At 37.5% G+C, this 13771-nt stretch overlaps 1 protein-coding gene across 7 annotated transcripts in view; it reads left to right on the forward strand.

Moving 5' to 3' along the window:
• The window catches only part of cep162 (centrosomal protein 162), a 107201-nt gene that overhangs the window by 58396 nt on the left and 35034 nt on the right, over positions 1–13771 (forward strand). For all 7 annotated transcript variants that reach the window (XM_073056452.1, XM_073056453.1, XM_073056454.1 and 4 more), the window contains 7 exons: positions 961–1092; positions 4478–4590; positions 5376–5490; positions 9085–9211; positions 10300–10463; positions 10867–10971; positions 12170–12397. In XM_073056452.1, the coding sequence (XP_072912553.1) occupies positions 961–1092; positions 4478–4590; positions 5376–5490; positions 9085–9211; positions 10300–10463; positions 10867–10971; positions 12170–12397 (984 nt within the window). The remainder of the gene's footprint in view (positions 1–960; positions 1093–4477; positions 4591–5375; positions 5491–9084; positions 9212–10299; positions 10464–10866; positions 10972–12169; positions 12398–13771) is intronic.

The raw sequence follows: 13771 nt of genomic DNA on the forward strand, positions 1-13771 counted from the left end.
ACAAGAAAACTGCAAAAAAATATGAAAACTTCACAGTACAATTCACTTCTAACTACACAATCCATCTTTTGCAAGTTTACAACAACAGCAGGGCAGCAGCAGAATGGCAGTGTGTAAAAATCCTTCTTTAGAATGAAAATTTCCCTCCAATATTTTACTACACCAGTAGCATTTGTTCGCTCCCATAGGTCAGACAGCGACACATCAGGGGAAGTGGGGGAGGTAATTTGGAAGGGACAGGCTGACGTCACATTGAAGACCATTCAATGCTCGGAAAACATACTTCACATTCCTCATCAACCTACTGTCCTCCCTTCCGTGCAATACAGCGCTCACCAATTATCAGCCTACCATCCTCCCCTCTGCAACAGGCCACTCACCATCAGCCTACTGTTCTCCATTCCATCCAATATAGTGCCCAACAATTATCAACGGCCTCCCCTATTTTGCATCAAAAACTGAGAGTGGACTCAACCAAATGAACATGGTCCTACTGTGCACTGTCGTACTGGGCTGAGAGAGCTGTAACGAGATTGCTCAGTCACTGCCCATCTCTGCGAGCGCTAACGTTGTACTATGCATGGTTGAAAAAAAAATGTTTATTTTCCTTATCACAACCTCTTGCAGAACCCCTAGTAACCTTTTGTGGATCCCTGGGTTCTGTGGAACCTCAGTTGAGAAGCCCTGCTATAGGCATTTTGCAGCCTCTATGAATGTATCTTGAACATAAATTGGTATCCTAACTTGATGATAGAGCTAGTCTACCAAAAATGAACTGATAAGATTGTTTCCATAAATTAAGCAAACTAATTATGTTTTATGTTTCAAACTTATGAGTGACATACATGGCAACTTTAATGTTCTGAGATGCTCTTTAAACTCCATTAGCTCAAATGAAAGGGGATAAATTTCTACCCCCTTTATTATTTATTTTTGTAATCTTAATTTTTTTTCAAAAAGCTATGCAGCTTGCAAACAAGCAAGAAAAAAATAATAATTGGAGGCACATTGGATCCTGTGACTGAAGAAAAACTCAAGTTAATTGAAAAGGAAGTTCAGGAACAAGAAACTATTATTCAAGGCTACCATCAGGTATTTGGTGTTGCTTTGTCTTCTGTGTGAATGATGACTTAGCGATTTGTTTTTGTTCTTGTGGAAAAGTTATATGGTTAAAATTACTGATATCTTTTTTCCCTTTAATTTGATTATCAAAGTCTTGTTTATCTAGCTTGCAAAACTGATCTTTCGTTGTAGCTGTTATGTTGTACTCTCCTAATCAGTCAGAATTTTTAAAAATCCTTTTCTGATTGTTTGTTTAGAATTTTACAAAAATGTTACACATTACACAAATCTGGTCATTGCTTTTACTTTCCCATTGATATTTTGTCAAAAAATATGACCCAGTCACTCTTTTTTAAATAAATCCCTACCATCCTATTATGTTCATGCATAAATAAGTTTTCTCATGGTACAAATATTCAAAATCAAATTGGATCTTATTCCTTTCACTAAATAAAAATTTAGAAAAGGAAATAAAAATATAAATATATTGACCTGTAAAAAGAGATTAAAAACACAATCAATTATATGAAGTATTGGCAAGTGATATGAAAGAAAATACAAAGATGTTTTATGAGGTTATTTAAAGCAAGCTAATAAGGTAAGAGGGAGATGGAAGATGTGGGAAAGATTCATACTGAATGCTTTCTGACTGTCTTTACATATGGGGAAGCAAGTCTGCTGTGCTGATGTAGTTAAAGCAGTTGTGAAATAGATGAACTGTCATAACGGGTCACAGCAGATGCCATTTTATTGGCTCTTCACTCAGTTCTGGAGTATCTGGACAGCAAAGTTGCATATATCAGGATGCTCTTCATTGACTACAGCTCTGTATTCAATACTATCATCCCTTCAAAACTAATCAATAAACTTCAAGTCCCAGGCCTCAATACCTCCTTGTGTGACTGGAATTTCAATATCTTCACTTACAAACCTCAGTCAGTTTGGATTGGCAACAACATCTCCACAATTTCCTTCAACACAGATGTATCACAAGGTTGTGTGCTGAGCCTCCATTCTACTCAGTTTATACTTATGACAGCTCCAATGCCATATTTAAGTTTGCCAATGACACTACTGTCGTTGGCCAAATCAAAGGTGGTGACGAATCTGCAAATAGGAGAAAGGCTGAAAATCTGGCTGAGTGGTGCCACAACAATGGCTTCTTACTCAATGTCAGCAAGACCAAAGAGATAATTATTGACTTCAGGAGGAAGAAACCAGAGGTCCTTGAACCAATTCTCATGGGGGATCAAAGGTTGAGAGTATCACCGACTTTACATTCCTCAGTGTATCTTTTCAGAGAATCTGGGTCCAGTACATAAGTACAATTATGAAGAAAGCATGGCAGTGCCTCTACTTTGTTAGAAATTTGTGAAGGTTTGGCACATAATCTAAAACTTCTATAGATGTGAGGTGGAGAGTATATTGACTGGTTGTGTCATGGCTTGGTATGGAAACATCAATGCCCTTATACGGAAAGGCCTACAAAAAGCAATGGCTACCGCCCAGTCCAGCATGAGTAAAACCCTCCCCACCATTGATCACATCTAATGGAGCGCTGTGGCAGGAAAGCAGTATTCATCATCAAGGAGCCCCAATACCCAGGTCATGCTCTCTTCTTGCTGCCATCAGGAAGAGGGCCCAGGAGCCTCAGGACCTGCACCATCAGGTTCAGAATCAGTGATTATTTCTCAACCATTAGGCTCTTGAACCAGAGGGGGTAACTTCACTCAATTTCACTTGCACCATTGCTGAACTTCCCCACAAACTATGGACTCACTTTTCATCTCATCTCATGTTCTCGATATTTATTGTGTATTTATTATTATTATTATTATTATTTCTTTTTTATCATTGTATTTGCACAATTTTTTTTTTGCATGTTGCTGTCAGTCCTGGTGGGTGTGGTCTTTCATTGATTCTATTGTATTTACTGTGATTAGAATAGTTTATCCATAATCAATTTCCTTACTGGGAAACTGCAGACAGATCGTATCGGTAATAACATCTCCTCTTCACTGCTAATCAATACAGTCATGCCTCAAAGATGTATGTTTAGCTCACGGCTCCTACTCTCTACACTCATGACTGTGACTAAGCACAGGTCAAATTCCATCTGTTAGTTCACAGATGGCACCACTGTTGTTCGTAGAATGTCAGATGGCAAAGAGGAGGCATAATTGAGTAATACAACAACAACTTCACATTCAATGTCAGCAAGACCAAGTAATTGATTATGGACTTCAGGAAGGCGAAGTTGAGAGAACACTCTCCATTTGTCATTGAGAGGCCAGCGGTTTCACGTTCCTTGGTGTCAACATCTCTGTGGATCAATTCTGGGCCCAAAACTTTGATGCACTAAACAAGAAGGAACACCAGTGACTCTACTTCATAAGGAATTTGAGGAGATTTTGGTATGTTACCCGGTCACTTACAAATTTCTGTTAATGTATGTTGAAGAGTATTCGGATCAGTTGCATCAAAGCCTCATGTGGGGTGCGAGAGGGTCATAGACTCTGCCAGCTCCATCACAGACACAGTCCTCCCTACCACTGAGGATATCTTCAAGAAGCAGTGTCTCAGGAAGGCAGCATCTATCATTAAGGATCCTCACCATCCAGGACAAACCCTCTTCTCATTTCTATCATCAGGGAAGAGTTACAGGAGCCTGAAGACTCGTCCTCAATGATTCAAAAATAGGTTCTTCTTCTCTGCCATCAAATTTCTGAACAGCCCATTAACCTTTGAACACAACCTAGTTATTCTTTTCTACACCATTTATTTTTATAATTGATCATCTTACATCTTTGTATTTTACTGCTGCCACCAGACAACAAATTTTATGTTGTTTAAGTCATTACTAACATATCTGATTCTGATACACAACTGCAAAATGATCAGCATCTGGTTGTTTGCCAGTCTTCTACTTGGAACCATGGAAGGCTTTTTTTGCCAGATTTTCATTGATTCCTTACTGCTGTGGCCTTTTATGCTATAATCTATGTGCGTCTTTTTTATGTTTTTGTTTTATTATCATCTTTTGCCATCCATTCTGTATTTTGCCAAGTAATCTTCCTATCCTGTACTGCATGACTTGTCATTGTTTCTTCTCACAATTTGCCTTAACTCCAGAATTGCTTCTAGAGAACTGCCTTTCTCTATTGTTTGCTCTTGGTTATTTCCAGTCAGAAATATTAACTCTATTTTAGCCTTTTCACAAGTGCTGTCTGACTTTGAATGTTTTCAGCATCTTCCATTTTAATTTTTGATTTCCAACATCTGCAGTATTTTGCTTTGACTTGTAGTCTATATGTGCAACTCTTTGAATGGGTAACCATCTAAAAGTAAACTCAATATTTCTTGTTGTAAAATTAATCTGTTTTGCTCGCTTATTTAAGAATATTTATTATTTCAGGAAAATGAAAGACTTTACACACAGGTGAAAGAGCTTCAGATGGTAAATAAAAGAAATGAAGAGAAAATGTTCACAGAATCCCGTCACTTGCTGACTGAAATACGACAATTGAAGTAAGACTTTAAATTGTTTTCTAAAAACTACATGTCTACGTTGTTGTTCCTAATTTAATACAATCATTGATAACCATGTATTGTAACATATTATTTGGATAAGGCCAAATACTTTTATGAAACATCTCATTGCTAAACATGATTGATACTGAGTACATATAGGCACAATTTTAGAATCAGAATCAGGTTTATTATCACAGGCATGTGTCGTGAAATTGTTAACTTAGCAGCAGCAGCTCAATGCAATACATAATATGGAAGAAGAAGAAAAATAATGTCAATTTACAGTATTACATATATTGAATAGATTAAAATCCTGCAAAAACAGATATAATTGTATATTAAAAAGTGTGGTAGTGTCCACGGGTTCAATGTCCAGTTAGGAAACGGATGGCAGAGGGGAAGAAGCTGTTCCTCAACCGCTGAGTGTATGGCTCCTACCTGATGATAACAGTGAGAAAAGAGCATGTCCTGCGTGCTGGAGGTCCTTAATAATGGACACTGCCTTTCTGAGACACCGCTCCTTAAAGATGTTTTGGGTACTTTGTAGGCTAGTACCCTAGATGAAGCTGACTAAATTTACAACCCTCTGCAGCTTCTCAGTGCTTGATTCCACCGTTGCCAACCCCTCCCTCCCGCCACCCTACCACTACTGATGAAATCTTCATGAGCTTTTGAGTGTACTAACACATTTTAAGTTGTCACTAGTTAGAAAAATAGATTTAACTGTATTTAAAATTTTTGAGTCGATGTGGATTTTTTTGTTTTGCTTTTTTTTAAATTAGAGAACAGATAAAGAATACTAATATGAAGCAAGCATCAATCCATGATATACAGTCATCTGAGGAAATTAAAAATCAGAATATTTCTGACTTGCTTTCACAGTTGAAGGCATCACAGGTAAGTCGTTATCTGGAGGCTTATCTATTTAAAGTGTAAGGCAAGTGCTTTATTTGTAACATTCAAATTGCATCAAATAATCTGGTTTCTTAGTTTTTAATTTTTTCACATTATTTAATAATGAATTGCTATACTAAATCTGAACATCCATAGGGCAGATGAACACCAAAGTAGCAATGGAAGGCAGCTACTGAAATTTACAGTGGAGAGAATATTCCTTAATTGGTCAAATGGTATCCAAGCCTTTGATGGAAATGCCAAAAATCATACCTCAAAAAAGGATGGGCATAATTTGTACATCAGATTTCCATCCATTAGGGTCAGATAGTAATGCATTGTTTACCTTTTTGTATTTATCGTAAAAATCACCTCCCATCAATGTTTATGCAAAAGAGCAGTAAAACTGATTTTTCTGTATCATTGTTATTCTGTATCATTGTATCATTCTGTATATGAAAATGGGCATTTTTACTCCATTGATGCAAAATTCATATACAATTAATCTTTAGATTATTTAAAAATTTCATTTATATTTCAATATTTTGCAAAACAAAATGAAAAGTGGAAATGTAAAAGAAATACAATTTTGATTTTCTTGCACAGTAGAATGTGATAACATTTTTAGTTTAACATTATTTAATCTACTAACAATATATTTTATAGTGCATTAAGTGTCACTATGAATGATTTCAAGTGATCTGTAAAAGCAGTGGAACCAGTTACAAAGGAAAAGACTTAACTCTGAGATAGGTATCATAAGACCATAAGATATGGGAGCAGAGTTAGGCCATTTGACCCATCGAGTCTACACCACTGTTTTATTATTGCTGATCCAGTTTTCCCCTCAGCCCCAATCTTGTGCCTTCTCCCCGTATCCCTTTATGCCCTGAGTAATCAAGAATCTGTCAACCTCTGCCTTAAACATACATAAAGACTTGGCCTTCACAGCTGTCTGCGGCAAAGAATTCCACAGATTCAGCACTCTGGCTAAAGAATCATGTGCTCATCTCTGTTCTAAAAGTCACCCCTCTATTTTGAGTGTCCTCTGGTCTCAGACTCTCCCACCATAGGAAACATCCTTTCCACATCCATTCTATCAAGGCCTTTCACCTTTCAATGAGGTCACTCCTCATTCTTCTGAATTCCAGTGAATACAGGCCCAGAGACACCAAATGCTTTTCGTATGACAGTGTATCTCCGTTTTTGTATAGAAATGTGTATCCTAAAAAAGAAATTTCTCTTCACACCAAATAGTCAAATGTTCATGTGGATTGCTTTAATACTTCGAAATGGTGTATTAGAGGGAGATCAGTCTCTGAACAGCTGAGTAATTTGCATTTTAAGCCTTACTTAAATTTACTGTTGGGCAACTTTAATAATGGGACATGTTAAAAAATTATTTAAAGCTCTCTCACTATTCTGCTCTTCCACCTTTTTAAGAATCCAGTTGTTTTTCATTATACATGTCGTGGATAATTTTAACTTAATGTTCTCCTTTTTGTTTTTGTTAACCCAGCATTTTGTTTCTTTGTATAACAGGAAACATAAATTAACCTCCGAGTTAGTTTTATTTCTGTTCTATCGCCCACTCATAACTCACTACTCATGGTTCGCAATGTCTTACTTGGTTGTAACAACTTAAATCACTTTCTTGAATCAGAATCAAATTTATTATCACTGATAAGCTGTATTGTGCAAAAGTCTTAGGCACATGTAAAAAAAACATTCTGTAAAGTGAAGATGCTTTCAAAAATAATGAAAAGTTTCTAAATATCAAAAAATCACTAAAGTACAGTAAGGCCTGTTTCTATGCTGTAATGTTCTATGGTTCTAACCAGTAGAAAGCCAAATCAAATCATTATTTGGTGTGACCTATAAAACTGTGTCAATTCTCTTAGATACACTGTTGTGCAGTTTCATAAGAAAATTGTCTAGTTGTTTGTTCCAAGCATCTTTGAGAACTTGCCACACAGTCCTTTTACAGACTTTGGCTGTCTTGCTTGCTTCTGACTCTCCTGGTAATCCCAGAGAGCCTTGATGATGTTGAGATCAGGGCTCTGTGAGGCTATATCATCTGTTGCAGAATCTGTGAGTTCAGAGCTGATATCAGTGCTGCACTTCTTCCGATTTAGAAAGGATGTTAGTTTGATGTTTCTCTTGTCTGCTGAACTCAGTTTCTGCTGCATTTCTGGTCCTCAACCTTGCCTGTTTCTTTGTGCTTCTTCAGAAGAGTGTGGACAGCACACCTTGAAACTCCTGTCTGCTGCAAAATTTCAGCTTGAGAGAGAACTTGCTGATTCAGGATGACCACCTTGTGTCTTGTTGCTATGCTCACTCTTGCCATGGTGTAAGAAATTATTTGAAGGTTAAGCTGTTACATCTACCACACCCTCATCTTTTAGTTTGGTTTTCCTTCGCTCAGTTTGATTCTTTATACGCCCGTTTGTTTCAGTTAATCAATTTAGTTCTGTCATCTCATAATGTCATTGATCATTAGTAGCTGTTTGATACCTTTGTTAATGATGCATTTGGCTAAATATCTACAAAGGTAATCATACTTAATATGTTACTTTCATTAATGAGATTTAAGCAATTCTCTGTAACATTTAATTTTTGGGAAAATGAATGTTTGCCAATCTGTGGTACCTCCTGCCTCATGGTAGGGAGTCAAAGTGATTGTGAGACAGATGGGAGGGATCCTTGACAATGCTAAGGGCCCTGTGTGTGCAGCACTCCTGATACATATCTCAGATAGGTGGAAGAGAGACCCCACTGATCCTCTCAGCAGTCCTCACAATTATTTGTAGGGTCTTACAGAGGGATTTCTTGCATTTCCCGATGGTGATGCAGCTGTTCAAGACCTTCTCAATGATGCTTCTGTAAAAATTGGTTAGAATGGGTGGGGTGGGGGAGCCTTGCTCACCTCAATCTTTTCAGGAAGTGGAGACACTGCTGTGCTTTCTTGACTAAAGAGGTGGTATTGAAGGACCAGCTGAGATTGTCTGTTCTGTGCACTCCCAGAAACTTGGTGCTTCTTGCTCTCTCTGTGCAGGAGCTGTTTATATGCTGTGTGAGGCGTGGACAGCCTACACCTTCCTAAAGTCCACAATTATCTCTTGTCCATATTTCATCATTCTACCAACTGCTGTACCTCCTCTCTGAATGCCATCTCATTGCTATTGTTGATGAGGTCAAACTAATGTCATCAATGAACTTGAACCTTAATAAAAGATATTTTGTTACCAAATGTCACCTTTTTATCATTTTTTAAATTTCTGAAGTTTCATTTTTAGTTATTGGAAAATATGAATTAAATTACTCCTTCTCAACATAGTCTTTTATCAGCAGGAAGCTGTACAGTATAGTTTATACTGCAGCAAACTTCTCGATACCCAGTTTTGTCCTGTAACTTGTTCTTGGGTAGTTTACAGGCCATTAATTTGTATTTCTTTTTGGTACCCACCAAAAAGAAATGTATGTTTCTGCAAATTATATCCTCCAACAACATTTGTCTAGGATGCTACAGATCTTCTGAGTGGGAGTTTGTTGTTCTATCTGTTTTTTCTGTATTTTGTTCAATTTCTAATCTTTCAGAAAGAAGAGGTTAAGTACACAGAAGAGATCAGGAAACTTAAGCAGGAGAAGCAAGCACTGGAGGTGGACCTGGAAAAAATGAAAAAAGAATGTAATATGGCTAAAGTACAACTTACTAACACCTCGGGTAAGTTATTGGTTGTGCAAATTAATTTGGACAATTTCCTGGGGTTAGTAAATGTTTCAAGGTAAGTAATTGAGAAATACTGCGCAAAATGCTGGAGCAGGTCAGGCAGCATCCATGGAGGGGAAAAAAATCATCAATGTTTCAAGCCCAGATCCTTTATTGCAGGGGTGTCAAACTCATTTTAGGTCACGGGCCGGATTGAGACAAAATGCAGCTTCATGCGGGCTGGATCAGTCGGACGCGTGCAAACGCAGCTTTCGTTGCCTCCGTTTTTTCAGCCTGCTCTCATGTGTCTCAGTCTCTGCTATAACTACAAAGTGTTTCACTTTACAAATTCCGTTTCTTATGAAGAAGTCTGCCGAGCAAGACTGCCGAATAAACACTAAAAACCCTGAAAACCTGGTACCTGAATAAACTCAGCATTAGCCATATCATACGCCATAGGCGCTTCGATTACTGGGGCCAGCTTTAATAGTAATTAGATATTATCTCGCAGGCCAAAGATAATTCCACCGCGGGCCGGATTTGGCCCGCGGGCCTTGAGTTTGACATATATGCTTTATTGGTACTAGAAAGGAAGGAGTCAAAAGTCAGAATAAGATAGGAAAGGTTAAATAAGTATAAAAGAGAAAGGGTGGCAAATAGCTTGGTCAAAGACATGGGTTGTAAGATAAGTATTAAGGAGAATGTGAATTTTGTGGAGACAAATGCAAAATAGATTAAAATAAAATGCAGCACCACCTACAGGTTCCCTTTCAGGCTGTGCTCCATCCCTGACTTGGAAATATATTGATATTCCTTCATTTTTGCATGGACTACATCCTGCAACTCCTTGTTAATAGCACAATGATGGTGTCTACAACAAAGGAGTTCCTTAAGAAGCTCACCATCATTTTCTCATGGGTATTTAGGGAAAGGCAATAATAAATACCAGTTCAGTTTTGTCAGCTATGTCCTGATTCCAAAGCTGAATATGAATATATATGAGTGTGTGTAGAGAGAGGGATTTCAGATTTGAAGGCTTGCTTAAATAAAAAATGATTTTCCTCATCTGTCATTTTGCATTCTAATTTTTTTTCAAAATTCAGGTGATAAAGATTTTGAAATTAAAATCATGGAAGAACAATATAAGCAAGAAATCCTTCGTCTCAACAAGAGGTTGCAGTGGTATGCTGAAAACCAGGAGATGCTGGATAAGGATGCAGCACGGCTTAAAGCAGCAAATGCCGAGATTGAGAAACTAAAGGAACAGGTACTGAATATACTTGTCTGAATAAGGTGGAGCTTGATTATTACATAAAGATCTTGTTGGTCTAACATTCTTGGACTACTGGAATCTTTTCTCTAGACAAAGTTGAATGGTTATTGTTGAATCACTTAAGGTGCATAAGCTTAGATATTCTCTTGCATAGTACTGCTTTATATGTGCTGTACTATAGAATTTCACAGTATTTTTCATGTTCTATTTAATTTCTTCACCTCAGCATCATTTTGCAATCACACAGCATCAGATTCATTAATGTCTTATAATAAATGCTGTATCATATTCCATCATCTTTCAAATCCCATTTAAATTCCTGCATTGTCTAGATAAATTTAGGACACATCTTTGCAGATTTACCATGTTTTTGATATTCCCTCTTCAACATGGATAGGTAGAAAAACTTACAGCTGTTTCCAAAGTCAGGAACTCACCTCCTGAGAAACGTGCAAAGTGGAGAACACTTGAAGCCAAACGAATTCAGGACCTTGAGCGACAAGTACGTACGCTTTTCAACTACTTTTTAAAAACATGTTATCAATATTATTAAATAATAGAAAACAAATTGGAATAAAAACAGAACGTGCTGCAAACACTCAGCAGGTAGGCATTATCTCTGGGAAAATATGAAAGTTAACATTATAGGCTCTTCCTCAGAACTAGAAAAGTGGGGAAATAAGTTAACTTCAATGATGCTGTCATTTAAAAACTAAGCACTATTAGGTTGTCGCTGATTCTTATGTGTCAAAGCTTCATACAGCATGGAAGTAGTACCTTTGGCCCTCCATCATTGCATCTATTTATACCAACCCATTTTGTTCTCCTCCCAGACCCATTAGTTTTCATAGCCAACTTACACAACTCCTTGTTAATAGCACTATGATGGTGTCTGCAACAAAGGAGTGCATTGGTTCCTTAAGAACTTTAAAAATAACCCACTAATCAGTACATCTTTGGGATGTAGAGGGTTACTTGTGCTATCTTGGAGAACATGCAAATTCCTCACAATTCCAGTGACCAGGATTGCTTCAGATTCAGATTTATTTTCATACGTGCAGTACATGGAAACATGCAGTGAAATGCATTGTTTGAATTAACAACCAGCACACCTAAGGATGTGGTGGGGGCAGCCTGCAAATGTTGCTACACATTCCGACGCCAACATAATATGCCCACAATGTTAGGCAGAACCACTCAACACTACAAGCAGCAAAACAAGCCCCGCTTTTTCTCCCTCCCATCCATACATACATACACTCACACCCACACTCACACTCTTACATACTCTCACACTCTCTCACTCTCTCGCACTCTCTCTCTCACTCTCTCTCTCACTCTCACTCTCTCACTCACACTCCTCTGCCTCCTGTCTCCACAGGGCTGTAGGATTCTATAAGTAGTATCGTGTACTTGCATTGTCGTAACATTCATTTTGCATGAGTGATCAGCATGTGGTTCTCTGTCAAACAGAAATCTACCCCATTAGGTTTAATATCAAAATTAATTGAAGTTCACTGGGTTAGCAAATTCAGTTTTATCACAACTAAAAAGAATCAAATTTATTACTATCTGCTGTAATACCATTGTAACATTTTCTTAAGCGTTATCTCAGATAAATAACAAAATACTGAATTGGTCATAGAATTTTGGTGGTTAAAAATGTATGTATAATTCAAGTTAATTTCACATTCTGTCAGGTGAAGGAAATGGAAGAAATCATTCGAAGACGTTATCCAAATTCCTTGCCTGCTCTCATTTATGCAGCAGCTTCTATACCTGATGCATCATCAGAAAATGAAGGCAAACTCCATCCTAGAGTTTTTCTAGAAAAAAGAGTAAAGAAGTTGGAGGCTGATCTTGAGGGAAAAGATGAAGAAACAAAGAAGTGCTTACGAACAATGGAGCAACAGTTTCAAAAGATAAAGGTATTGATCTTTAATCATGTAAAGCTTTGCCCTTTTATTTAAATAATTAGGTAATACTGGCAAATGTGTCATTATTAATTTATCAGTCAACGTTCTAACATGTTTTTATTGATGTATATATTTTAATTTTGTGAAACTGTTCAAACTTTATACAACAATTTACACTGCAGTTTGTGGGAAAAAAAATCATTTGATTCATTAAGATTCATCAGTGCCTTGACCTTGCCATTATAGCATCCTAGCAGATTTTGAATCTCTGTAATATTTTGTTTAACCTCACTGTAATTTCTAGTCTTAATCCCTATAGCTTTGTCTTTAATGGAATCCTTTCATGTGCTCTCATTGTTCCATTATTGATAAATCAGTATCTTAGAAATCAGTCCATTCAATTTGAACATGTTCTTCAGGACAATTACTGAGCTTTGAAACTACCTCAGTAATACCCATTGATGGCCAAAACGGCAAATATTTCTGGACAGTCCCCTTCAGAACCTTGGGAAATGGGTATCTGGGCAATTTGTTTGAAATGCTTGTTATCCTAACCTCAAAGGGTGTTGGCTTATTTGATTTTATGATAGTAATCTGTGCCTGTTTTAGTAAATGCTTTTCAAAACTGGTCAAATCCCCAGTTACACTGGTGAAATGTTACTGAAAAACAAATCAAGACAATGCAACTTGAAGCATTGTCTGTGGAAAATAGAGGAATATGGACTTGGTGAAAAGATAACATTAACAAAGGATTCATAAAAACAAAGTTATGTAATTACTCACCTTATTTAAAATAATAATAGGTAGCCTATTAACATAGAGCACTGATTTGTTATAGTACTTGTGAGGTGTGGTGTCAGGCAACCAGAGCAATTGTTGCAGCCATTCAGTGCAGGGATGTGGGTCTAAACAGACATGTTGGTCAGTGTGTGCCACCACTGGGTAATGCTTCACCAGCCCCACTTGGTGATAAATTGATCAGATCCTACAGGCTTTCTGATCACAGTCTGTTAGATCAATGGAAGTTATTGTCTACCCACCTCTCTGACTGCACAGTTATCCTATCATTAGTCCAGTGAACAAGCTCACCGATAGTTGCTAACCATTGAGGTTACCAGAGAGAAATCTTCAGCTGGGGGAGAGTTGTGCAGCTAAACAGAGAAAAAGGCTAGGGGGTGAAACAGCAGCTTCTAACAAGAGGTGCAAGAGATTCTGAAGGGTCTGGTGAAATGCTGCCAATTCACAACAATGGTCTACACTCACCATTCTAATGGACCTGAGACCCAAATCAAACTCATACAGTTTCCCTCAGGCTGGCAGCCTCTTCAAACTAAGCTGTACAATGATTCAAATCATGGGAAAGTAGGAATTTGAACTAAGTTCCCA

Source organism: Hemitrygon akajei, chromosome 9 (assembly GCF_048418815.1).
Source record: "Hemitrygon akajei chromosome 9, sHemAka1.3, whole genome shotgun sequence".
NCBI lineage: Eukaryota > Metazoa > Chordata > Chondrichthyes > Myliobatiformes > Dasyatidae > Hemitrygon > Hemitrygon akajei.